The following is a 26108-nucleotide window of genomic DNA, read 5'->3' on the forward strand; positions in this document are numbered from 1 at the left end:
GCAATATAGAGATGGACTGGAATTAGGAGAGATGAGAAAGGGACACTAATGAGGCCATTGCAATAAAGGAAAAATGAGGGACTTTTCTAAGGTAGTGACTATGAGGTGAGAGAAGGGATGGGAGATGAGATGGCTGAGATGATAGAAATTTAGAAACTTGGCAAATGACAGCAAATATGAGGTGGAAGAACCAATCAAACAACTTGTTGCATTTTAGCCTAGACAAAGGTCTTCTGAAGACCAAGGAAGTACATGACAGTGTCACCAAATATCTGAAATGTGGCCAGGGTGATCCCATGGGCTTTAACTCCACAAGGATGAACAAGTGCTTCAATCCATCACATTAAGCATCCACTATGTGCTAGAAGTTCTTCTAAGAAAGAACTGGGGATCCAAAGAGAGGCAAAAAACAATTCCTAATCTCAAGGAGTTTACAATCTGGGGGAGGAGCTGACACAAAACAATAGATATATACAAAGCAAATGATATACTAAATAAAGAGGAAATAATTAAAAGAGGGAAAGCACTGGAACTAAGAGGGGCTAGGCCTATAGAAGATAAGATTTTATTAGTTAGGACTTAAAAGGAAGCCAGAGAAGTTAACAGTTGGAGAACTCACCACACATTGGTCTCTTAGTGAGGTACAGGCACTTCACCTAATTGAGAAGAGAGAACTTCTGATTGGTTTCTGTGGCACATAGTAGGGGCTTAATAAATGACTGACAGACCTAATGTTGTGTCCAGTCACTGAGTACCTTTCAAGACAAATTGTAACGGGGAAAACCCTCTCATCAGAGGCAGAATTAGAAAGGCTCCATCCCTTTTCTCTTTCAGGTTGCTCTTTCTTAGGACACATCCATCCCCAGCTGTGCTGTGAGTTTCCAGCAAGGTGGGAATCTTTTCCCCACCACCTCCTCTTCCACTAGCAATGCTTGTCATATTGCAGCAAGAAGATGTGTAACCTAGAGGAGTTGAGACTGGATTTAAGTTCCCAGCTGCCTCTTCTGCTTTTCTTTTCTTTCCCTCTAATCCTGAGACATTTCAAAATTTAGCAACGAAAAGTTCTTAGGTAGCTGAATCAGTGCCTACTGCCCAGCAGGAGGCATTCCCCTGTAATTACTCTTAGATTAAGATAATCCTGAACTTGAAGGGAACCTGAACTTGAAGGAACTTCAATAGTTCACATAATATAGATCCCAAGTGAAGGTTAAATATCTGTTCAGCAAATCTACTGAGTTGTCTTTACCTTTCAAGAAGGCATAACTGCTGTGAATAGCTGTTTTAAAGCATGTTAATATGCACTTATGAGTCTTCTGGGTTTATATATTTCCTTGATAGTGTATGGAAAAAAAAGATATTCTATACTTGATAACCACTTTGTATACCACGTTTTTTTTTTTTTGTTTGTTTGTTTGTTTTTTGTTTTTTTTAAATGACCAGATTCCTTCAGGAAAACCTTACACATCAGCCTTACCCTAAACTTTTAGAGATTTTTCCTGACAAAGTGAGAAAAGATCTTACTTTTTGGGTCAACTCACCCCCAGGATGAATCCCCGCACCCTGTCATTCCCTATTGCCTCTTTTCTAACTCTGGGCATTAGTGACAAATTAGTATTTGAATCTTTTTTGGATCCTTATAATTAGGAACAATGGATAAGGACACAGGTGCTAGTTCTATACAAAGAAAAATATTCTTACTGATTTAAAAGAATTTTAAAATTGTTTTTATGTATAATTGGGAAAAATAAAATTACTCAAAAATGAAATCTAAAAAAGATGAACTCTAATGAGAATTGACTAAAAAATTGTTGTAATTACTGTAGTTGTTAAATAGAAAAAATAAAAAGATTGTCATAAAAGAAATTAAATTATTTTTATTGTATGAGTTCCTTATTCACGGAAGACTTCAAGAAGTTATTGGATGGCTGCAACACAGCAAATGTGCTCACCTACAATATTTGATAAAGTAATTAAATAGAATTCTGTACACAACACATTTATTAAAAATATATTGTATACAGAAATTGGAAGCAGGCTTTGGGGGGGGGGGTAATTTAGGTAGTCCTTGTCCTCAAGGAACTTATCCCTTATTATATGCAGGATATCTATATAAGGATAGACTACTTCGACCTAGTAAATAATCATGTAAGTTGATCATTACATAAGCATTTATTAATCTCCTATGTGTCAGGTACTATGCTAAGCTCTAGAACCAAATTCCTTTTTTAAAAGATTTATTCTTTTTGGTAAATCTGGCTCGTGAACTGAAACGACCTTCCCACTCCAAACCCACGATTAACCCCGAGGTTTTGCTCATTACTTATGCATTAGACACAACTCGGGAGTTTTTTAATCAATCTGTCCACGAGCATTTATTAAATACCTATGTAATATATAGCACATATAATAGGTGATTAATAAATGCTTACCTATTATATGGTGAGGACTGTACTAGAAGCAAATATTTTCCATGCTTACTTTAGCACAGCCCTAACACGATTCTAATTTTAAAATTTTAAAATGTGCAAATCGGAATCCAAACATATGGTACACAAATGGAAGTCAGGTCGCTCCTAACTAAGCCCAGAAGATAGAGGGGAGGGTCACGCCGATTTAAGACACGTGTGTATGTATGGGTGTTGGAGAGTGAAGGGCAGAGTTCGCGTGTTCGGTGTAACTCAGGAGGGGCAGGTCGGCGCACAGGAAGCACGTTTGCACCCACAGTGGCCGCTCGGTCAACTGGCCGGGATCCTATTCCCGAGGAGCTTAAGCAGCTAGGCGGAACGCACGGAACCCCTACGAGACTAGGGAGAACAGGTGTCACCCCTCCCCCACTCCGATGCCTTTCCTCCCCCGCCCCCCCGCGCCGCGCGCCCCCGCCCCCGCCAGGCCTTTGTGAGCCGCGCAGCGCCGCCAGAGGGGAGAGTACTGGGCGCGCGGCGCTGGAGGCAGAGCAGGGCGCGCGCGGACCCGGGGCGGGAGCCCGGTTCGGGCGGCTCGTTTAGGGGGCAGGATCGGGGAGGGGGAGGGGGGGTTAGTACACTCAAGATGGCCTCGGATATGAGTTATAGGGTTCGCCAGAGGATCAGCCGGCTCGGCCAGGTGCAGAGCCGAGGAGGAGCCGTTCCTCCTCTTTCCCTTCCCTTCTCCCCGCCCTTGCCCCGCCTCCTCTCCGGGTTTAGCCCCGGCTTAACCGCCTCTCAGGCCCCACCTCAGGGCGTCCCCGCCCTGCCCTGCCCCGCCTCCCGGAGACTCGCTCGGCCCGCCCGACCCTCCCTCCTTCCTTCCCTACACCGCTGGGCCGCCTGGGTCTGGCTCCGACCCCCGCCGACCGGCCGCCCTGACTCTCGCCCTCTTTCCCTCCTTCCCTCAGAGGATGTCGGGCCTCCAGATTAATTTCAACCCGCTTAAGGAGCCACTCGGCTTCATCAAGATTCTCCAGTGGGTGAGTGGGACCTGTGGGCCCGGCCCCGGGAGCCGGTGGTCGCTATCTGCTGCCCCCCCACCTCGGGCGGGGAGAGAGAGATGGAGTGAGGGAGGCTGGGGAGAAGGCCCGCCGGCCCAACCCTGCTGCTCTGGAGGCCTAGGGGAGGAGGGTGGGGGCGGAGTGGAGAGGCCTCGGCCGCCGAAGTCTGGCCTGGCAGGCCCGGCCGGTGCCCCGCCCCTGCTGCAGAGCTGAGCTGGAGGCGGCGGGGGTTGGGGGTGGGGGGAGCAGGAAAAGGCCTCCGGGGCCCCCGGGACTAGGGCGGATGCGGCTGTCAAAGGGGATCGCGAGGCGGCAGCGCTGTGTGGCGGCGCCTGAGCGCGGCCCCATGAGCCCCGCACCGATGAGCGCCCTCCTTGCCCGCATACCTTCCCCTCCCGAGCCCCAGAACTTCACCTGAGGGCCGGGGCGGGGGCGGCGTTTGGAGGGGAAAGAGAATGCTACCTTTCGTGGTCTAACCGAAAGCCCCTCTCCTTTATACTTCCATTCCCGAATCGCTCTACTCCCCAACCGCCCGGAAATTATGAATACAGGTAGAACTCGTGCTTAAGAAACCTGCTTCAAGGTCCGAAGAACTTGTTAAGCGCCTAAAAGTTTGGCGGTTTGGGGGGAGGGGGCGGAACCAAACTACTTATTTTTGATGAGCCGCTCTAGCGAGAAGCCGAGCTAGCATTGGAAATAAATTATTTCGTGAAGGAAACACAAAAGTGACCAAGCCCATTAACTTTCCATTGTTTGTGAAGTCTTAATAGTTTTCATAGAGGCGATGTTTTAAACAGGCGGGTTTTTTTTTTTAATTATTGCATTGAGACTTTGAAATACCTCGTATTTTAACAGATGCACCCCGCATTTAATAAAGCACTTCATTAAGAATTTGGGGATCATTCTGGGTGCCCCAAAAGTCATAGTGCAGTATTAAACCATTAAAGCTTAAAACTTGAAATAATGTTTGGTCTTAGTGCGATTTTATGCTAAAGCTTCCGCTTGGCACCAATCTAGGACTTGTGGTATATTACTACTTAGATGAGCTGATCGATAGTGTTTATGTATTTGTAGCGATCGGAGCGATGGAAGTCGGCTTTTTTCCGCCTTTTCGGACACTCTCCGGCTTTCACTTTTTAGACTGTACTGTTTTGATGTTGTAAATTTCCTGACACCCAAGAAGATTGCTGAACACCAAAGAAATTTGGAAATAATGGGTGCTTTGAAGGATGATTTTTTCTAGGCTATTTAAAGATAGCATCTTCTTGTAACTAGTAGGATAAGTGTGGTGTAGATAACTTTTACAATAACAATTATTTGTTATTTTGGGCAAAGGTGATAAGCACTTAGAAGTGCTGCCACTACTATCCCCTAATCTGAGGCTTTTGTGAGTGTTTGGGAAAACTAAAATTATGCCAAGAAACACATCGTTTTGAGTTTATGTTGAACGATTTGCTATCATTGGGCTTCTAAAATAACTAAGAACGGTGCTGGTTTGGAAAAGCTATTTGTCTATGAAACCACATAGGAAGATCATAGGGTCCTGCAGATGTTTGCCGTTTTAAAATAATCGACTAAATTATTTTTCTTTTTTCCAAAACAAAAACTAAGTATAAAGGCTAGTGAAAGTGAATTTTTCAGGAAGTTTGAAAACGAGATTTGAGCATTTGGGAGCTGGGCTTTCTTTTGACCTTGTGTGGTTAGCGCTTTGGCTTTTTGGTGTTCGGTGGAGATTGTAAGTTAAGTGACTTGCCCCGAGGTCACGCTGCTAGCTGGTGTGAAGTCGGTTTTGAACTCCATTGGTCCAGGTCCTGGGCGGGGCCACTTAGTTGCCCCTAGTATTTAATACTGAGCCCAGATTTTGGATTGGGGGGGAGAGGGAGGGAAGAAGCGTTTGAAACAAAAATAAAAAGGGAAAACCTCACAGATTGTTAAGGCTTATCTAATGTAAAATAAGAAAAAAACTACAGTACATTTTTTTTTTTAAGCTAAAAGGGACCTTACAGATTTTCTTCAAATTCTTTTCGTTTTACAGATGAGGAAACACCCAGAGAAATGAAATGACTTGGCCAAGGTTACATATTTAATTTTTAATATTAGAAGGAATGCTTTCAGACTTCCAAGTTTGATGTTTTTCTCATTATACCACACTGCCTTTTTTTTTTATTAACTTATTCTGTCAAATAATAGTTATACTAAATAGAATCAGTTTGCTGAAAATCCTTTCTAGGTTTTACAGATGAGGAAACAGCTGTTATTATTTGTACTTAAACTTTTTAGTAATTCCTAAAATCATGAATCCTAGAAGTTTTAAATGCATTATAATTTGTAAAATGAACAATTTTAGAATACTTATTGTAGGACCAGTAGTAAGTAAGGTCATATATAAATAAGTGCTTGAAAGTGCTGGGTGTCTGTGGGGGAGAGTCATATCCAAACTCACCCTCTCCCTAATTTTATGGAAGAGAGGAGTAAGAGACCCAAAGAAGTTGTGACCTGGTGTAGGTCACTCAGGATATAAATGGCAAATCCAGGATTCAAATTTGGGTTCTTTGAGCTTACTCCACTCGACTGCTACTTTAAGTATGCTTTGGGTTGGCTGTATATTGTCAGTGGAAACAATCTTTCTCAAGTTACTTAAGTTGATGAAATCCTTAGAAGAATTTTAATACAACTGTTTGAATTTTTATGGGAAGACTGCTTTTTTATTATTTAATACACTGTTTTAATTATTTGCCACTCCCTTTCAATGCCTATTGCTTTGGGAGAGATAAGATGTGCTTTCACTTGCAAAGTAATAAATGCAGCCTTTTTGCACATACACCCTTCAAGAGTGTTGAATATTATTATTAAGCTTAATGCGGAAGTAGTACTCTTATTTGAGCTGTCATACAACTCCTTTATCCCAAGCACCTAGAACTTTTGTGTCTAAACAAGTACAGTATACAACTTCCTATCTTGACCCACCTCCCTTTGTTAGATTTTGCTATACTTTATAGTATCTCTAGAATAATGAGTATGAATAACTATGTTTATATATGTGTGCATATATTTTTTTAAAATGTGTGGTGTTTTTGAGATTTATGTAGTGCTTTGCAACATATATCTATGAGGCATGTATAATATTTCACTATGTTTCAAATTAGGAATCTGAAATTTGAAGAGGTTAAGTGAGCTCTTAAAACAAGGTATTAGATCATAACAAGTGAATGGAGTCCTATTTGTTTTTTCATCTTGTGTTATGATAAAACTAAAATGTGTTAAATATTTTTGGAGATGGGCAATAAACTACCACTGATATTCTATGATTTAGTGTTCCAAAAAATATTTGCAGCCTTAAGAGCATTATTTTAATTTGTTCAGTGTCTCAAATTTTTGAAGGGCCAAATTTCAGCATAAGACACTTTTTTATACAGCTTCCTAGTCTTTTTATCAGATTGAAAATAAGATTTCTAACTATTTTGCATAATTAGCCAATTTTAAAATTAGGATCATTTTAATATAAAACTCCCAGACTTGCCTCTTCATAGATTTGGGATTTGGAAACAGTTGTACTATTTTTATTTTCTAAAAGACAGTTGTCTAGAATAGGATCCAGCTTTTGAGTTAGTATATAAAAATAGATTGAAATATTAAATATCTTTTGTATTTTAAGTGCAAAATTTAATTAGATTTTTAGACAGCTGGGAAAAAGGAGGTGCACAAAGAACTGAAAAAAGGTGGAAATTTGCTTTTAGATAGCTTAGACTCAGACCATTGTAACTGACCATTGACATTTGAAATCTTCCCCCTCAGAAATAAAAGTTGGAATTGTGATTTTTAGCCTTTATTTTTGATAACTAGGAATGGGTAGATTTTCCCATAGTAATAATTAAATGCTGTGCTTTTCTATTTTCATTTTTTAAAATTAAGACTATAAGACAGGTTATAAAGCTTTAGTAGTTAAAAAAAAAAAAACCTGCAGTCTTTGGGGACAATCTCATAATTTATTTGTAATATGTTAAAAGAATATGGAAATGTTTATAATGACTTTGGGTCCCAGAAATGCTAGGGAGTTTTATTTACTGAATATATGTGTGAATTCAGTTTTTATTAAAAACCAGTTATTATATTTCAAAAACATTTCTGCTGAGGTATTTTCTAAATCTTTTTCTTGCTAATTAGATAATAAGATCTTAGATTTAGAGGTGTAAAGATTTTTTTTTAAGTGGAAGTCATCTAATTCAATCCCCATAGTTTGAGTTTATTGCTTGTCTTTGTTCTCAAAGAGGACCAGTGACATCTTTAAGATGTTTCCTTGACTTGCCAATGAATTGGTTTTAAGTGAGATAGAGCTATGTAATCTTCATTCTCACTCCCATCTCTAGTCATGGAAGTCCAGTGACCAGACGAAATTCAGGACTACTGGCCTTGGCCTGAAATGTAGTGGATGACCTTGGCCTTTGTAATTTAAGGTCTTTCCCAGGTTTCAGCTCCCATAAGACCAAACCCATTCTATTACCAAGGGTTAGATAAGATTAGATACTGAAGATAGCCTAATTTACTATAACAAAAAATATCTTTTAAGACCCTGAAAACTTGCTGGCCAGTATTGAAAGCAATTGCTATTTACACTCATTCTTAGCCTTAGATTCCTAAACTCTGAACCTCAGAATCTGAAGACTGGGGATTCTCTTTAGTCATGAAAGCCAGTGATTTGGATTTAAAGGCTTAGTTAAGTAGTTCTGTTGGAAACATTGGGCTGACCCAGAAATTCCCATCTTTGAATCATTTTATTTTAAACCAACTTTTTTTCAGCACTATACTTTGAAGAAATCATAAATGAAAACACAACTCAAGTCTCAGATTTTCCCAAATGAAAGACAATAGAAAGAGAAAAGAGTGCCTGAGGAAGGCCATTGGATATAGCAATTGAGGAATCATTGGCACTTTTGGACAGGAATAGTAAATACAAAATTACCATCTTCAAAATATAATTGTTAATTGCCATGTCATATTTCATAGACTGCTGTACAACTACTAAACTCCCATCTAAATAGTATGTCCCAGTTTCAATAGTTCTTCCCAAATCCTCTCAGGAAATAGGGGACAAATAAAGCAAATCTGTGGGCATTGTGACAAAAACTAGTACTATATACCCAGCTTATTATTAGTCTGACATTAAAAATCACTTAAAAAAATATGTATCCACACAAAAACACACAAACCAGGTTAGAAAGAAAATTGCCAACAGCATTTGAAGAAGCCCCTTGGAAGATTTTGCATAATAAATGCTAATGTTTTAGCACTGCTATTGTCACTATTAATCCAGAAATTCAAGTGAAATAATCATAGCTTACATTTACTTGGGGCTTTAAGGTTTCCAGAGTTCTCTCAATACATTCTCATTTAATCATAAATACATTATGAAACGGGTAGTAAAACAAGTATCTCCATTTTTGAATGAGGAAATCCAGAAACAGAATAAATGGGTTTTTTTTCAATATCACAGCTAGTGTAGAAGATGGGAATTTGATTGCAGTTCACCTTTTTCAAATGCCAAAATCTTTGTTATATCATATTAGATAATTCAGTTTAGGGGTAAATTTAAGAAGCATAATACAAAATGAGTGTGTGTACTAGGGAGTATCTTAAAACACCTAACGGCAGAGGTTCTTAACCTGGGAACAGGGAACTTGATGTTTAAAAAAAGTTATGATAACTATTTCAACATTTGGTTTTCTTTGTAATTTTATGTATTCTGTGCATTTAAAAACATTTTGAAACATAGGCTTCACTAGACTGTAGGTCCATGACAGGAAAAAAAAATGGTTAAGAACTTCTGCCCTAAGGAAATATATTTAGTTTCAAGAAAAGTTGAGATAGCATTATTAAGTTTTTTAAAATATGTAACATATTAGGTAGATATGTAATAAGAATTTCCTTGCATGGATTCTCAATTTTTAGATGCAATTTTCTATATTGATCATATTTATAACATTGGTACAGAACCAAATACCAAGAGGTATTTAATAGATGTCTTTTATGGATCACCCTCCATTCCCACTGCTAATACAGCTATATCCTCAATCATTTGGACCTAAATTTTCTGAAATTTCTGAATTGATCTTCTTGTCTCCACAGTTGTCTTTCTGAATCCATTCTATATTTTGCTGCCAGAATAATATTCTTCAAATTTAAAAGTTATACCTTACTACATTGGTTAATATAGTTGAAGGTTTCCGTTAAAAAAGCTTTTATTTCTAAATTCTTATTAGGTCCTCTATCAACAAATTCAGGAAACTGAATTGAAGGCAAAAAGTTTTCAAGAAATTATTTTTAAATTATTATTCACCTCCCGTTAATGTCTCTTCATCCCCATTGTGCAAATTCTAAAAAATGAAAAGCAAAACATTTTCCTATTAACCATGTCCCAAAATATGTTTCTTAAAATTCATTACCTCATATTAAGAGGAAAGTGACTTGTTTTGGACATTGCATTGATCAGAGTTCTAAAGTTTTTTTCTATAATGTTAATATATAAATTTTACACCTAGCCCTTGTTCACTTTGAATCAATTCATAGAGATTTTCCCAGCTTCCTCTGAAATTGTCCATTTCTTCATTTCTAATGGCATAATATTCCATTATGTTCATACTCAGAAACTTGTTTAGCTATTCTCCAAAAGAACAGCAATTTTTGACTAATAATAAATTTCCTAAGGAAATGATGGTAGTGTATGTTGTTGTTTATTTACAAAACCATTTCCAACTGGGACATTAATACATTGTGAAACAGATCCAGCCATTCTGGAGAACAATTTGGAACTAAACTCAAAGAGGTATCACACTGTACATACACTTTGATCCATCAGTGTCTTTACTGGGTCTGTATCCTAAAGATCATAAAAAAAAGGGAAAAGGACCCACATGTGCCCTTTTTGTAGTGGCAAGAAACTGGAAACTGAGTAATGCCCATCAATTGGAGAATGGCTGAATAAGTATGGTATATGAATGTTAAGGGAATATTATTGTTCTATGTAATGACCACGTATTTAAAATCAGCCGGAGTCAGGAATTCAGGTTAAGGGGAAAATCTTCAATCTTTATTGAAGTGAAGAAGTGAAAAAAGATTGCGATCGCAATATGGGCAGCTGCGACAGGAAGCCAGGTAGCAGAGGAAAGACAGGAGCTGAAAGGCTGTCGCAATGGCAATGCGAGCAGCTGTGTCAAAACGCCAGCCAGCACTCTCCTCTTCCTCTTGCTTTTCCTTTTCCATTCCCCTTCCTCCACCCACCAAAATCGTCATTTCCTATACAACACATCAGGACTTGCACAAAGAGTGGGCGGGGGCCATTCTTTCTCCAAGCTTATATATTAATAGAGTATGGTCCAATTACTATTTAGCCTCACATGCTTGGGACCTCAGTGCATCAACTTGAGCCTCAGCCCATTACAGTTCTATAAGAAACAATCAGCAGGATGATTTCAGAGAGGTCTGGAGAGACTTAGATGAACTGATTTCTAAGTGAAATGAGCAGAAACAGGAAATCATTACACATGGGAAATTCTAATGAGCGAGCCTCTTCAACAATGAGATGATTGATGCCAATTCCAACGATCTTGTGATGAAGAGAATCAGCCACACCCAGAGAGACTGGGAACTGAGTGTGAATCACAACATAACATTCTTGCTTTTTGTTGTTAGCTTGCATTTTCTTACTCATTTGCTGTCCTTTTTGATCTGATTTTTCTTGTGCAGCAAGAGAATTGTATAAATAGGTTTACACATAATGGATGTAACATTTTAATATGCATAACACATATTGGATTGCTTACTATCTAGCAGAGGGGTAAAATCTGGAACTCAAGGCTGTGTAAGAATCAGTGTTGAAAAATTACCTGTGCATATGTTTTGAAAATAAAAGGCTTTAAAAAGAGAGAATAGAATAAACAATCCAACAAATGAAAAAGTAAAAACAAGACCATTTCCCATTTTTAAATCTCCCTAATAGTTCTTTAAGTTTTTAAATTTGGAGTTGACTGAATTACACACTATGTTCTTAATCCATATCTAATTTGATAATGATTTTGTGTGTGCTAACAGGCTGAAGCTGTTATAGTGATATGAGAATGGTTCTCCTGTCAGTGAAAGCTATATTCTAATTACAGTTATTCATTCTAGGTTGCTGGGGAGGGGGTGGTTAGATACACAAAGCCTCTACAATTTGTGCAAAATTTTTGGCTTTTAGCTTTTATATCAATGAAGAAGTCTGAATTTTTTTTACTTTTATGGGGTGTTGACAGTACTTTATTGTAAAATTTGGGTTAAGTATTTAGCCATCTGTAACTTCTGAAAAACTCATCCCAAAATTCCCATTTAATTTTTTGTGCCAACTCAGGATATATTGAAGCTATGATAGGGAAAATCACAATTTGTAAGGGATAACTATGTAGACTATAGTCAGTTTAATTTTTGATGATATTGTTTCCGTTGCCTTTTGGTTCACTTAATGAAAGTACCCATGGTGGGGGACTAGGCAAGGGAATTCTATGTGTTATATAACAGTATAGCTCTCGATGGTCTCCATATTGATTTAGAAAATCTGGAATTAACATTATCTATATTGAATTGTTTGTCAAATATTTCTCAATTATATTTAATTTGATTAGCACTTGAGTTTTGCTAGCTTTGAATTTTATACTGCTTCAGCTAAGTATCAATCCAAAAGAGAAATAAGTCGCTAAAGCGAATGTAAGATCCCTGCAGTCTTAGAAAACCACATATTTATTTATCCTTATTTTATTGCATATTTGGTTTGTTAAATATTGCTCCATTACTCTTAATCTGCATCTGTTTTTATCTGGTAATGTCAGTCCTTTGCAGTCTATAACTGCATTTGACATCTTTTCTCTTCAAGGGTAACCTTGCATTTTTTTTTTTTTTTGAGGGGGGAGGGTCTATCAATTTTGTTGACCCTACCTCGTGATTATTTTTATGTCATTGATAATTAAAGTGTGTATATGCACACATATATAAATGGATTTAATTTAGAATTCTTCATAAAATTTCTTGTCTAAATGCATTGCTTATCTCTACAAGGTGATATGAGTCCTTACACCTATGAAATATTTCTGAAACTAAATGCTATCTCCTTTATTTGCCCTGAGGAGAACTAGTGAACTATCTTTTGATATTTTAGTAACTTCATTTGTCTTCTGGTTCCATTTATAGTGAAAATACCCACATTGATGGTTCTGTTCTTTCTGTGGTATGTCCATATATCACTGAACAAAGATCCCATGTTTATGTGCCTATCAACTGTTAATATTCTAAAACTACTACTTAGCACACTTTATATTCTACATTGTCATTGTAGATTCAGGAAAGGGTACTACTATAGGACCTACGGATATTTCATATTTATTTAAATGCATTGCCATGGCTAAGGAATTCACCTACTTACTGGATATTCTAATGTGATAAGCCTCTTTGTGAATTAACTGGGTTTCAGTTAATTTGGAGAAACTGGGTTTTCTCCAAAAACAGACAGAAATCATTGCCCTTTCAACTTTGTTTTTCACAGCCTGTGCTTCCTTGAGAATCTAGTTCTAGGGTAACTGCTGCCACAAAAAAAGCACTAGAGTACAACTTTACATTTTTTCAGTAGTTTCAGTTAATCTTGCTTGACTTTTTTTTTTAATGTTCTGGTTTGTGGAGATCTTTGGGATCTTGATTATATAATCAGTATGTTAGCTATCTTTAGCATTGTATTCTGAAAATTTGAAAAGTACGAAATCCATGCCTTTATTTGTCATTGATATTGTTAAATATACATATAAAGCCAAAGAAACTGCTATCATTTTCTCTCCAAGTTCACATTTATGTCCAGTATGACATAAATAAAAAAAAATCTTTCTATAGGTTCTTTATACATTTCAATTTTCCCCATTGCAGTTTCTATATTATGGGTCAGCATAAGAAATTAAATGGGAATTTGTGGGGAGTTTTGCAGAAGCTGCAGACAATACAGGAAGGCCAGCAGACAGAGAAAAAGTTTAGGAACTCAGAAATACATTAAAACATATGTATAGTATTATATATCAACATAGTTTATCTTTTACTATAATATTTAAAACTTCTCTGGTAGAGGGCCAAAAATTTTTACATGATTTTCTAGATCCAGGGGTCACCACCCTTAACCCTGGTGATGTGGAAGGAGAGAATTATATTGCATTTCCTAGGTGTTTTAAAGAAATCTCTGAAGAATTTTATATAAATTATCATTTGAGGCTAATAATAGATTTTAAAATCTGGAAATTTATTTTGCATCTTGAAACCCTAATAACTAATGCAAATGCATGTTATTAGTTTCCATCCCTTTTTCTGTAACATTCCTCACTCTTTTGTAGACCTTTTTAGAATCATTAGTCTTTGTGCTTAAATCTATTTACTCCATTCACAATTAACATCCTAGTTTGGGCTTTGATTTCTTGTCTGGATGATTATAATTGTCTCCTGAATTGTCTCTCCTTCCCATAATCTTCATACAATCACAAAAAATATTTCTTATGTATATTCTCCAGCTCAAACATCCTTTTAGCAGTTGAGATATTACTTGGAAAAATACTAATCACTTCACCTGAACAAGGACTTTGGCCTTCCACAGAGTGTTTTTCCATACTGTTTTATTTTATTCTTCTTAAGCAATGTCAGAAAACAAACAAATGTGAACTGATTTCACTTGCATTTGGAGTCCATTTTCCATTCCATTCCAAAATGATGGACTGGACTTCTTCTGTATTGACACCTATTGAAATCCTTTTCCTTTTTGCTCAGCTCAGATGCTTCCTTTTCCCTGATCTCTTGTTACAGATCCTCCCATTCCCCCCAAAAGACCTAATGCTCCCACCTCAACTTTCTAGGAGTATCTTGCTTATAACCCTTCTCTCCCTTTGCCTTAAAATGTTCTAATTCATCACACTATCAGTGATTTCTGGTTTCCTCACTCAGTTTCCATAATTCATCCCATCCATAATTTAGTAAATAATTGTTAATCCTTAGAAGTTTTGTTTTATTTTTTACCTTTGGGGGCTCAATCTAGTCTGAGAGAAAGGAGGGACTCCAAGCTAAGTACTCAATCCAGGAGAGGCCTACTATCTCTTAATTCAAATGTACTTTTCTTGTCCTTCTGTCCTTTCCTATTTGTGTAAATATCTTCTCTTTTTAGTTGCAAACTGTAATGGACCAGGAATGTCTATATTTGTTTTCATCTTTGGATAGGGACAATTCGGTTATATCTCTTACTAGTTTGTAGAGAAAGTACTTTGTAAATCTTTATAAATACTCTGCAACATCTGGTGCTCATTTGGTAATCTATATGCCATCTTATTAATGAAGACTATCATATGATTATGTATAACTTTTGATGCCTAGTTGAGAAAACTAGATCATAATTTTCTTTAATAGAGGCCTTATCTTATGATTTTATTTTATTTTATTTTTTTGTATCTCACAAAACCTAACAGTACATATAATTAAATGAAGGTACTAGTTTAATGTTTATTTGAGTATTTGTATTCTTTTTTTTTTTTTTCCTAGTTACTTATCTTTAAAAGTGATCTACTGATAAATATGGTGACTACCAGCATATTAGGTAGACTCCTTTTGGGGACCTTGGTGTAGAATGGGGATGGGCAGACTGATGAGCTGAATACAACTTTCATCATTGAAGGGGGAGTGTCTAGTTATACTCGAGTGTAATAATGTGTAACTTGGGAGAATGAATTCTATTAAATTGAACTTATATTTATTGAATATTATATTCAAACCATGAAAATGGGGAGGACACTGTCCCTTTGTCAAGTAATTTCATTGCAATGGGGAAGAATAAGAATGAGAAAGATGTAATAATAAATTGTGATGCAAATTAAGTGAAAGTTCATGAGATGGAGAGTTTAACACTAGAGACTGTCACCTCTGACTTGGGAGGGGAAAGTAATCAGGATGATTAGAGGATTGAAAGAAGTGGTGGCATTTGAGTTAGGATGAACTGGCTGAAATATGAAGAGTTAAGACAGCATTTTTAACTCTGCCTTGACTCACAGCATTTCTTAAACTTAGCAAGGGAAGTGTTTAAGGAACGATAAGTACTGAAGTCTGGCTATGATAAAAAGTATGTGAAGAAGAAGCAGTGTGAGATAAAACTGGAAAGGCTAGGCTGTGGCTGGATCCTGGAATTACTTTGATTTCAAGCTAAGGAATTTAAGGTTTATGAATTAGGGAATAAGAGAGTTATTAGAAAAAAAAGGAGAGGAAATTTGGTGTGATAGGATTCCAGCCTTAGTTAAGGAATACTTGGCCTTCTTGTCTCTATATTATATAGAGAATTCAAGGAACTTGGGTCAAGTCAACTTAATCTTTTTCAGTAACTTTCCCAATACTGTGTCAGACTCAGTTGCAGAGCAGGGCTGACTTGAATTGGTAAAAAGGAAGTTTCTTTACTGGCATATCATAATAGAAATGAAATGACAGGTGTCCAGTCAAAAGGGGGGGCTAGTGTAGGAAGTGATTAGAAGTTTTGAAATGAAAATGGTTATTTATATTGTATCTAAGATTTACAAAAGTCCTTTCCTCAGGACACAAAATGCTAGGAAATAGGAATGTATTCTTAGATTTTAAATGACCTGTCCAAGGTCACACAGGTAGTAATTATCAGAGAGAGGATTTTGAATTCAGATATGACCACAGACACTTAATAGGCAAATCACTTTTCCCTTTTTGGCTCAGTTTTTCATCTGAAAGTGAGCTGGAGAAGGAAATGGCAAACCACTTTGTACCTGTGGGAAGAAAACCCCCATGACTGAAATGACTAAACAATGAAAGGATTTGAACTTTTATACTCTAGCTTAGAAACCATGTCTCTTTCCATTTTATTCTCTCCCCTTTCCTCTTTCAGCATTTAGGAAGTATCTCTCCCATTCACTTAACACCTTCCACTGAATATTTGGATGTTTTCACTCTTTTAGCTTGCCTTTTTTTTTTTTTTTTTTTTTTTTTATTTAAGCCAGATAATAATTTGCCATTTAGAGCTACTTTGCCAAGAGAGAGGGGGATTTTTATAGTTTATTACCATTCTATCTGGTTATTTTTTTTAACCTTTATAAATTATATTAGGTATTGATAGACAATTTACATAGATTACAGTCATATGTATCCGTTGGTTGATCATATAAAGTTATATACAGTAAATCTTCTATTATTTTCTCATCTTCCCCCAAAAGCAGTCTTCTGTGTTGTTAGTAGGCACTTATAGATTTCTGCATGGGTAGTAAAATGCTAGTATAAAATGCTCAGAGTCCAAAATCATTTGAGGGTCTGCACTTGTCTCTGTATACTATCCCATTATTAATTAAGGCAGTCCCATAATTAGAAAGATACAGTATTATAGGTGAGAGGTAATGAAGTCCTGAATAGTGATGATGGTAAGAAATATGAAATAATGCAAATAGTATTTAATTAAAATGTATATAGTATATATAGAAAATAGTATATAGACTAAATTATTAAAATGTAATAATTAACTAAGTATGGCATGTGAAAGAGGGCGAAGAATCAGATGATTGTGATTTTGCTACTGGTTGGCCAAAAGAATAATGGTATGATGGACAGAAAGAGGAACATAATTTAGAGTCAATGCTGTGGGTTTTGGTTATGTTGAATTTGAGATTGTAGTGGAACATTTGTTTGATGTATACAGCAGGTAATTGGAATTTCAGGTTGGAGTTAAAAAGAAAAAACAGTTTCATTGTAATAGTAGGAACAGAATCCAGATCATTGGACTAACTGGCAAGGCAGTGAAAATTGACTGTGGGCAACTTTTTGTGCATGTTTAGCAGTTTTGAAAGGAAGAAAGAGCTTCAAGATGATGGGGTTGAGAGTATTTGACATTAGATAGGAAAGAGCTAAGGATTTGTCTTATTTCCACTTAATAGCATTTTTTCCAATTGAATGAATAGCATTTTTTACAATTATATGTAAAGATAATTTTCAGCATTCATTTTTGTAAGATTTTGAGTTCCAAATATGTTTCCTCCCTCTCACTTCCCCCACTCCTTAAGGCATCAAACAATCTAATATAGGTTATACAATGTATAATCATTTTAAATCTATTTCCACATTAGCCATGATGTGAAAGAAAAGTCAGGATAAAAGTGGAAAACCATGAGAAAGAAAAAAATTAAAAAGTGAAACTAGTATGATTTGATCTTCATTCAATCTCCATAGTTCTTTTCTTGGATATGGATGACATTTTCCATCACAAGTATATTTGAATTGTTTTGGATCACTGTATTTCTGAGAAGAGCTAAATCTGCCTTAGTTGATCATCACATAATCTTGCCCTTAGTGTGCACAGTGTTCTCCTGGTCCTGCTCACTTCACTCTGCATCAGTTCATTAAGTCTTTCCAGGTTTTTTAAATCTTATCATCATTTCTTGTAGAATAGTAGTATTCCATTACATTAATAAACTACGTTATTCAGCCATTCCCGAATTGCTGGGCATCCCTTCAATTTCCTATTCCTTGACACCACAAAAAAAACCTGGGGAATTAAATAATTTTTGTTGATCGGCAAAGAAGATGGTAGAGAACTCATCTTGCCAATACTTAAAAGGGAATTAGACTAAAGAAGGATGTTTTTGAATAGGAAATCCGAGAATGGGTAATCAGAATTAGTCATATAGTGTTTATTAAGCACTTATTATGTGCTAGGCAGTGTCCTAAGCAATAGGGATACAAAGAAAGGCAAACGGCAGGCCTTGAACCTATCCAGAAATATTCTTAGAGTTGAGGAAAAGGAAAGATAAAACATGGTACAGAGATAGAAAGTTATATTCCAGACAACTAGAAAAATAAAGTTAATGTTCATGGATCAGAGGTCTATATCACATTGAATGAAAACCTGAGCTGGAGAGCAGGGAAGCTTGTTGTGGAGATAACTGAGAAATAGTGGGTGACCCCATTGCCAGGCAAGATTTAAAGGAAGCAGGGATGGAATAAAGTCAGGAGCATATAGATTGTAAGCGGTTTCCTTTGTTTTATGGATTGCCTTGTTTCATGTAGTAGTTGCCCTCCACTAGCTATGAGAATTTATGTTTAACCTTCATACAGAAGGGATAGTTTATTCCTGGGGATTATGTGCAAAACTTTCCCCTTGGTAATAAGTTCTTGCTATATCTTGTGAACTGGTGGTATAGTCTGAGAACTTTGGACCAGCTTTTGTGCCACAAGGGAGATATTTAAGCAGGATTTTAGGTTACTATTAAGAACAGGATTTGTGTGACTTGTACTTTTTAATGTGTATGTTAGTTTTCTCTTCCTGACAAATTAGAGTTGCTTGATTGTAGCTGCCTTTAATCCTTTCATAGTGCATGGCATATAATGAATATTAAATAATTTCTGGCTGAATAAAGGAGAAGAGTGTATGTATGAGTGGATTTAAAATCTGTTAATTTTTTTCAGGAAAAACAATTAGAGAAGTAAAACATACTTTTTAAAACAATTTTTATTATTCTTTTTCAAAAATACCACCTCATGTTCCCACATAACTCCACCCCACCCTCTAAATGTCACTCTATTTATAAGAAAGAAAAAAAGTTGGGGGGGGCGGGAGAAATAGTTCAATAGTTCACAACTAACCAACACACCATTTCAGTTTGACAGTGCAATAGTATTCACATTCTAGAATTTGTAATATATTTCTAATAGTGTTAGAAACAGAACAGTTGCTTAATTTGGAAATATTCATTTAAAACAATTTTGGACTAAAAATGCTAGAAAATTTAAAAGCAAAATAATACAAACATAACATTAACACACATTCCTTCTAAAAAAAGAACTTTATTTTTTGCCATTAGCCTAATATAAATTTTAAATTTCATGCCAATTCAAATTCAACCTATTCCTTCAGTCCCTCTCTCCTTTGCCCTATTCCTTTATGCCCTCTGGAATACCTTCTCCCTAATTGTTAACAAAGTCTCTTTATCTTAAATGTCTAATTAACATACTACCCATCTTAACAAACCCAAGATATTTTAACACACAGTGGTGATGCTTCTTTCATATCTTGATAGGCTTTCCAAACCCTTCCTTTTCATCTTCCTTTGTGTCTCATCTTTATCTCTATAATCTACTGGCTTTGGCTTTCTTCTAAGTTAGTTTTTCTTCTCAACTAATCTTTGCCTTCTTATATGCATGTTACCTAGTTAAAGGACCCCAAACTATCTATCTAGCAAACTTTTCAATTCTTGTGATATATATCTCTGCTCTACTTCTATTCATAAGGGTACTAATTTTCTTTAGACTGTACATCATATCCAATTTTTAAAGTTTTATCTTATTATTGATAAATTTTGATTTAATACAGGTGATAAATTTACAAAGCATATTCCTTGAAAACAAGTTCTTTGTTCCAAATTCTTTGACTCATCTCCCATTTTTTTCTCTCTGTTCTATTCTCAGAGAAATCTTAACCTGTGCCTGCTCTTCTATTTACTCATTTGATCTCTTTCCCATCTATTATCTCTGATGTTTGACATATATAGTGCCAACATTGTCTTGCCTGTCAGTTTATTCCCCTCAACTTCCTTCTTTCTTCTGTGTATTTTTTTAAATGTTTCATTGACAATCCTTTTTCTTGCTTCAAAAAAAAATATTAGAGTTCTTCCCTTCTCCTTACATTGTTAAGCACAACAAATCTATATTAGTTTACAACTAAAGTCTCATTTTGTACCTACAGTCCATTGAGTTTTAGGAGGTAGGCTTTTTCATCTGTCTTTGAATCATGATTTACTAAGATTTTTTGCTCAAGGTCTTAAATCTTTAAAAATTTTCATTTCTAGTGTTGTAGATAACTTATAAATAGTTCTGCTCATTTCACTTTACATGTAATCCTTAAATCCTCTCACATTCCCCTTAGTCTATTGATGTCTTGTCATTTCAACCTTCATAAACATTTCTCATGTACTTGCCCTCCTCTCCAACACTTTCATTACCTTTGTCTTAGACAATTGAGGCAATTGGTGATTGGTGAAGAGATCTGAGGCAGGGATATCAATCGAGCCTTCTTCCACAGAGCTCTAGGAAATTCCTTGAAGGGCAATTTATATACTTAGTGGTATAGAACTCCATAAATAAACTCCACTGTCTCCCTTTGACCTCACAAGAACAAATATAATCTTACATTTCTTTTCTTTCTGTTGGTCAGTCATTTTTTCAGTCTTATCTAATACTTTGTGGCTTCTTTTGATGTTTTCTTGACAAAGATAATGTGGCAGTTTGCCATTTTCTTCTCCAGATCATTTTACAGATAAGGAACTGATGCAAAAAGTGACTTGTTCAGAATCACACAGCTAGTAAATGTCTGAGGCCCAATGTGAACTCGGAAAGATGTCTTCCTGACTCCAGGGCTCAGCATTTTCTCCTAGCACTGTGCTTGTCCTTGAACTACTTTATAATCCAGCAACACGTGATGACTGACTGGCCTCCATCTGGGGAATGCTTTCTTTCTCACTATCACCACCTCTGTCTCCTGGTTTCCTTCAAGATTGGGCTTTTAGTCTACTTTCTTCAAGAAGCATTTCCTGGTTTATTGCATCACTTCCCCTACCCAGTAACATTTGAGATGATCTTTCTCGTACGTAGTCGTTTGTATAGTTTTTATTGCTGGGGGGGAGTAGAGAGGGGTGACATACAAGTTGAGTTCCCCAATTATAAGACACTTAACCTTCCCTTCCCTATCCCCCAGCACCCATATCCCAGTTAGCATTTATTTCCTTCTCTACCTCTTCTACTGGGAAAAGAGAAAACCAGAACTATTATAACAAATAATACCCATCAAGCAGAACCAATTCCTATATTGGCCATCTCCAAAAAAAGTATGTCCATAAACTTTGAAAGGAATTGAGTAGCATTGTTGCATTGTAAGCCTTCTGGAATAGTAGTTGGTCACTGCATTGATAAAAGTTCTTAAGTCTTTCAGAATTGTTTGCCTTTTTTGCTAGGTTTCTCTAAAACTATTCGCCCAAGTCATTTTTTAGGACAGAGAAATATTCCTTCACATTCATGTACTATAACTTTCTTCTGCAAATATTTTTACTTCATTTAGTCCTTTTCCTCTTTTATTTCTTTGGGTTATATACCTAGCAGTGTATCACTGGGTTAGAGGTTCTGTACAGTTTAATAACTTTTGGGAGCATAGTTCCAAATTGCTTTTCAGAATATCCGGACCAGTTCACAGGTCCACCAAATATTGCATTAATGTGGACATCTACGTGTTTACAATTAAAAGTTCTTTTGGACATGTGTGCTATAATAGTGGTATTATTGGGTCAGAAGAGATATGTACAGCATATATATATATATGTGATTTGGAGCATTTTTTTCCATTTGATGTTGATTTCTACCTGAGAAATGAATTTGTTTCCATCTTTTGATCATTTACCTATTGGGGAATGAATCTCAATCTTATTTATTTTGATCAATTCCCTATATATTTCCAATTCCCTATATAGCTATAAACTATCTATTGGTAGAAGAAGTTGTGCCCTTGTGCCAGTGGGCCTATTATAGGTTTGTGTTACCTGATTTCAGCTGGGCTCTCACTGCTTCATGGTGATTATGTTCTTTCCTGATTTAATGTCATGGATTTCTTTTGCATCCTGTATCCACTTTTCTTTTTACATTAAAAACTATATTATATGTTTCAAACTATATATCTTGCAAACATCTCTAACTCAACATTTCCAAAATAAAATTTACCACCTTCACCTCTCTCCTCTATCTACCTGTATTACTGTCAAGGGTACCATTTTCCTTGATTCATCACTTTTCTTTCCCTCTACATACTGCCTTGGTTGCCAAATCTTATAATTTCTACTTCCAAGCATCTCTTGTTACCTTTTTGTTCCCTTCCATCATCTCACACAGTTCTCCCCTTAGTTCAAGACTTTGAATAATCTCTTTTCTCAGTTCTCTTCCCTTTCCAGTCCACTCTTCCCACAGCTAATGCATTAACTTTGCTCCACCACAGGTCTGCTTCTCTACTCATGAAGTTTCATGAGTTCCTTCTTCACCCTAGAATCAAAAACAACATTATTTCATCTTTTTTTTTTTAAGTTTGTTTTAAAATTTTATAATGTACATAATTAGACTGTATATGTACTGTATGGTTTATAGATAATTACGTGTATTGGAGATACATGATCACAGCAGTCTGGAGAGCACTGGCCTGCTAATCATTTGAAATATGTTACCATGTATATGTACATTTGTTTTACATATATGTGTATAATTAATGTATATGTCTTAACTCACAAATTGAATAGTAAGCCACTGAATGACAAGAGGAACTCTTATTTCTTGTAATCTCAGCACCATACCTTAGCTTGTTGCTTACTCTACCCTTTTATATTATTGCTATAACTTTAAAAGATCTGTGATTTATTCTGTATATGTTACTCTTTTTATATTATTGTTATAACTTTAAAAGACCTGTGATTTATTCTGCATATGTTACTATATATGTGTAGACACAAATAATTTGCCTTTCCAGTTTTACTATATGGTTTTTTGATTTGTAGCAAAAAACATATCTTTTGGTGGAAACCATTATTGTGCTAAAGTCTGTGACTCAACTATACATAGTAGATTACTGTGCTCCTGTCATGTCCATGTATATGTCCATATACATATACAGTCTAATTATATACATTATAAACCATTATTAAATATCTACTGCACACCAGACACACTGTATGAAAGAATTTGTGATACAAGAAGAGGCAAAAGAGAATCATCCACAAGCTCAAGGAGCTTATAAGTGGGGGGAGGAAAAGATGACAAGCAAACTAGCTGTCTGCCAGATAAATAAGAAATAATTGAGAGAGAAGGCAACAGAATTAGGAGGGGTTGGGAAACACTTCCTATAGAAGGCATAGTAGCTGGGACTTAAATCAGTCAGTAAACCAAATGAGCACCTTGCAGTCATGGAGGGGGGGATACCAGAAAAAATTGCCCAGAGTTGAGATATACAGATTCAAAGAACAGCCAGTTCAATCACTGGATTAAAGAGTTAACAGTGGGGAGCAAGGTGTAAGAAGAATAGAAAAGGTCGGCAAGGTCTAGGTTATGAAAGGCCAAGTAGGACAGCCCAGAGTTTGTGCCTCACTGGCATGCTCTTCACTCACCTCACTTCCATACCAGAATGAGGCATCCAAGGAGAATGTTAAGGGAGATTGCTATTGCAATATTGCTTTTGAATCAGTATGGTGCAGTGGAAAGATTGCTGAATTTGGAGACAAGGAGACCTTATTCTACTACTTATTGGGTGACCTTGGGCAAATTACTTCCATTTCCTCTTCCGTGCAGCTTTATATTTCTATGATCCTGTGATTTAACCTTTCATGTAATTTTATTATGACTTAACAAAATGTTTAGATGAGTCACCTCTCTGCATACTGTTAATTGAAAATATTGTGAAAGATTACTGTATTGATAGTTGGATTTAAAATGTGTTTGCAGTATTTTTCATATTTGGGAATTCTTATATGCATTTTAAACCTCGTAAAAGCACTCTATTTCCTCTAGTTCCCAGTCACTTAATTTTTAAAGACTTTCTTCATGACTTATATTGATATAGGTACATGTACTATGTCCAATTTATATATGATGAAACTTAGATTTAGGAAAGGTTAAGTGACTTGTTCAGTCACACAACTAGGAAATGACAAGACATAATCATATCCAAATCAAAAAAAATTTTTTAGTCCATTATTCTGATAATTAAGATTTCAAGGTTAAAAGAATAAACTCTTTGTTTTGTCCTATTTCATGTAGGTAGCTTCCATTTTCTCTTTTGCCACTTGTGGAGGGTTTAAAGGCAAAACAAGTTTCCTGGTTTCCTGTCAGGGTTCTAAAAATGAGACAGTTGCAGCTGCCTTTGCCTATCCTTTCAGGTAAGTGTGTTTATCCATTCTCTCTTCTTCCTCTTCAATTTTCTTTAAAAATATTTTGCTACCTGTGGTGGGGAGGTGGAGCCGGTTATGTTACTACAATAAGATTTTCAGTTACAAATTTGCTTCATTTTTGTGTTTATATGTATGGTGTCTAATACCTACTAGCTCTTTATAATGCCTTTGAGATTCAAAAGTAATATTCTTTTTACTTTGGGAAATTAAAGTCATTTTAAGTGAACAAATTAAAAACAAGTTTTCCCAAAAGAATAAATTACAGAACTTATTATCATTAGTATGAAATAAACTATATTTCTTTCCCTTGTATATCTTTAATTAAACGAAATAATTTTTACCAACTAATTTTATTTCACTATGTCACATATAAAAACATTTTTTTTTAATTGTCTACCTGGTACTCTGGTGAAGAAAGAATACTAGTCTAGGAACTAGGAGAGCTGAATTTTAGTTCCAGCCTTGCCATCGACTATCTTTGGGCAAGTCACACCCCTCTGTGAACCTTCTTCTGTAAAGTTTATAAGACTGAATTAGATAATTTTTAAGGTTCCTTTTAGCTTTAGCATTTTGTGTTCCTGTGATGTGAATTAGATTAAACATTAATGCATATATTCAAACAATGTGCTTGGGCTGTTACCTGAATGTGTGCCTGCATTTTTCTTGTCTTCACATCTTCCTATTAAAATGTGTTTAAAGCCTTTCTCTTCCCTCTCCTTCCCCCCTCCCCCACCCCCACAATGAATGAACATGAATCTAATTATTTTTAAATGATTTTTTTGTTTTGTTTTTAGGTTGAATCAGGTTTCACTTCATGCAACTCATGACTCTTTCTGTAATAAAACTTGGAACGATTATGTTCTTATAGGAGATTTCTCTTCTTCTGCCCAGTTCTATGTTACATTTGCAGTTTTGGTCTTCCTATACTGCATTGGTGCACTTGTTCTTTATATTGGTTATATGAACCGATATCGGGATAGTCGAAAAATTCCTCTTATCGTAAGTTATTTTCACATTAATATTATTTTCTTTTTAGAGAAAAATAAAAAAATTTTTGCTAAATGTGTTTATCTGCCTTGAAATGCAGGTTCTCATTTATGGAATATTTAAGACTCCTGTTTTATAAATATCGTGGAGTATAAGTCAAACTCTGATGTATATTTAGCTTAAATTTTTCAATACAAAAATTCCAGCAGGTCAGACTGCATTATGTTGTAACCAGATCACGCTTAATATTTTGAACAGCTTTCTGTGCAGCAAACATAATTGAGTTCCAAAGGAAGAGATTTTAGTTCTTTTATTTTAAATAATAGTCTATTGGGTAGAAAAAATAGGCAATCTATTTTTGAATTCCCAACTTTTGAGTCTTACCAGACATTTTTAATATAATATCCATAAATATTTCTGAGTTTGTGATGCTACAAAAGTATTTGGATTTGACTTGGCAGCATGACCAAAAAACTAATTCTATAGCCCCAAAAGTAGATTCCACAACTGAGACTGGAGATAGTAAAATTATTATCTTCCTAATAGCAAACTAGGTAGATCTCTCCCATATGTAGAATATCTATAATTTGCCCTTCATAAATTAGAATTTTTTGGTATGTTCATAAAACCATGGCATCCAGTATTGAAGA

At 35.9% G+C, this 26108-nt stretch overlaps 1 protein-coding gene across 1 annotated transcript in view; it reads left to right on the plus strand.

Annotated features, from left to right (window-relative positions):
• Window positions 1-2999: 2999 nt before the first annotated feature.
• SYPL1 (synaptophysin like 1) overlaps window positions 3000-26108 on the plus strand; it is a 28602-nt gene continuing 5493 nt past the window's right edge. Inside the window, exons 1-4 of the mRNA XM_052000686.1 lie at window positions 3000-3102; window positions 3374-3445; window positions 24341-24459; window positions 25266-25470. Coding sequence (XP_051856646.1) covers window positions 3049-3102; window positions 3374-3445; window positions 24341-24459; window positions 25266-25470 — 450 coding nt within the window. The 5' untranslated portion in view covers window positions 3000-3048. The remainder of the gene's footprint in view (window positions 3103-3373; window positions 3446-24340; window positions 24460-25265; window positions 25471-26108) is intronic.

This window comes from Antechinus flavipes, chromosome 5 (genome assembly GCF_016432865.1).
Source record: "Antechinus flavipes isolate AdamAnt ecotype Samford, QLD, Australia chromosome 5, AdamAnt_v2, whole genome shotgun sequence".
NCBI classification, from domain to species: Eukaryota; Metazoa; Chordata; class Mammalia; order Dasyuromorphia; family Dasyuridae; genus Antechinus; species Antechinus flavipes.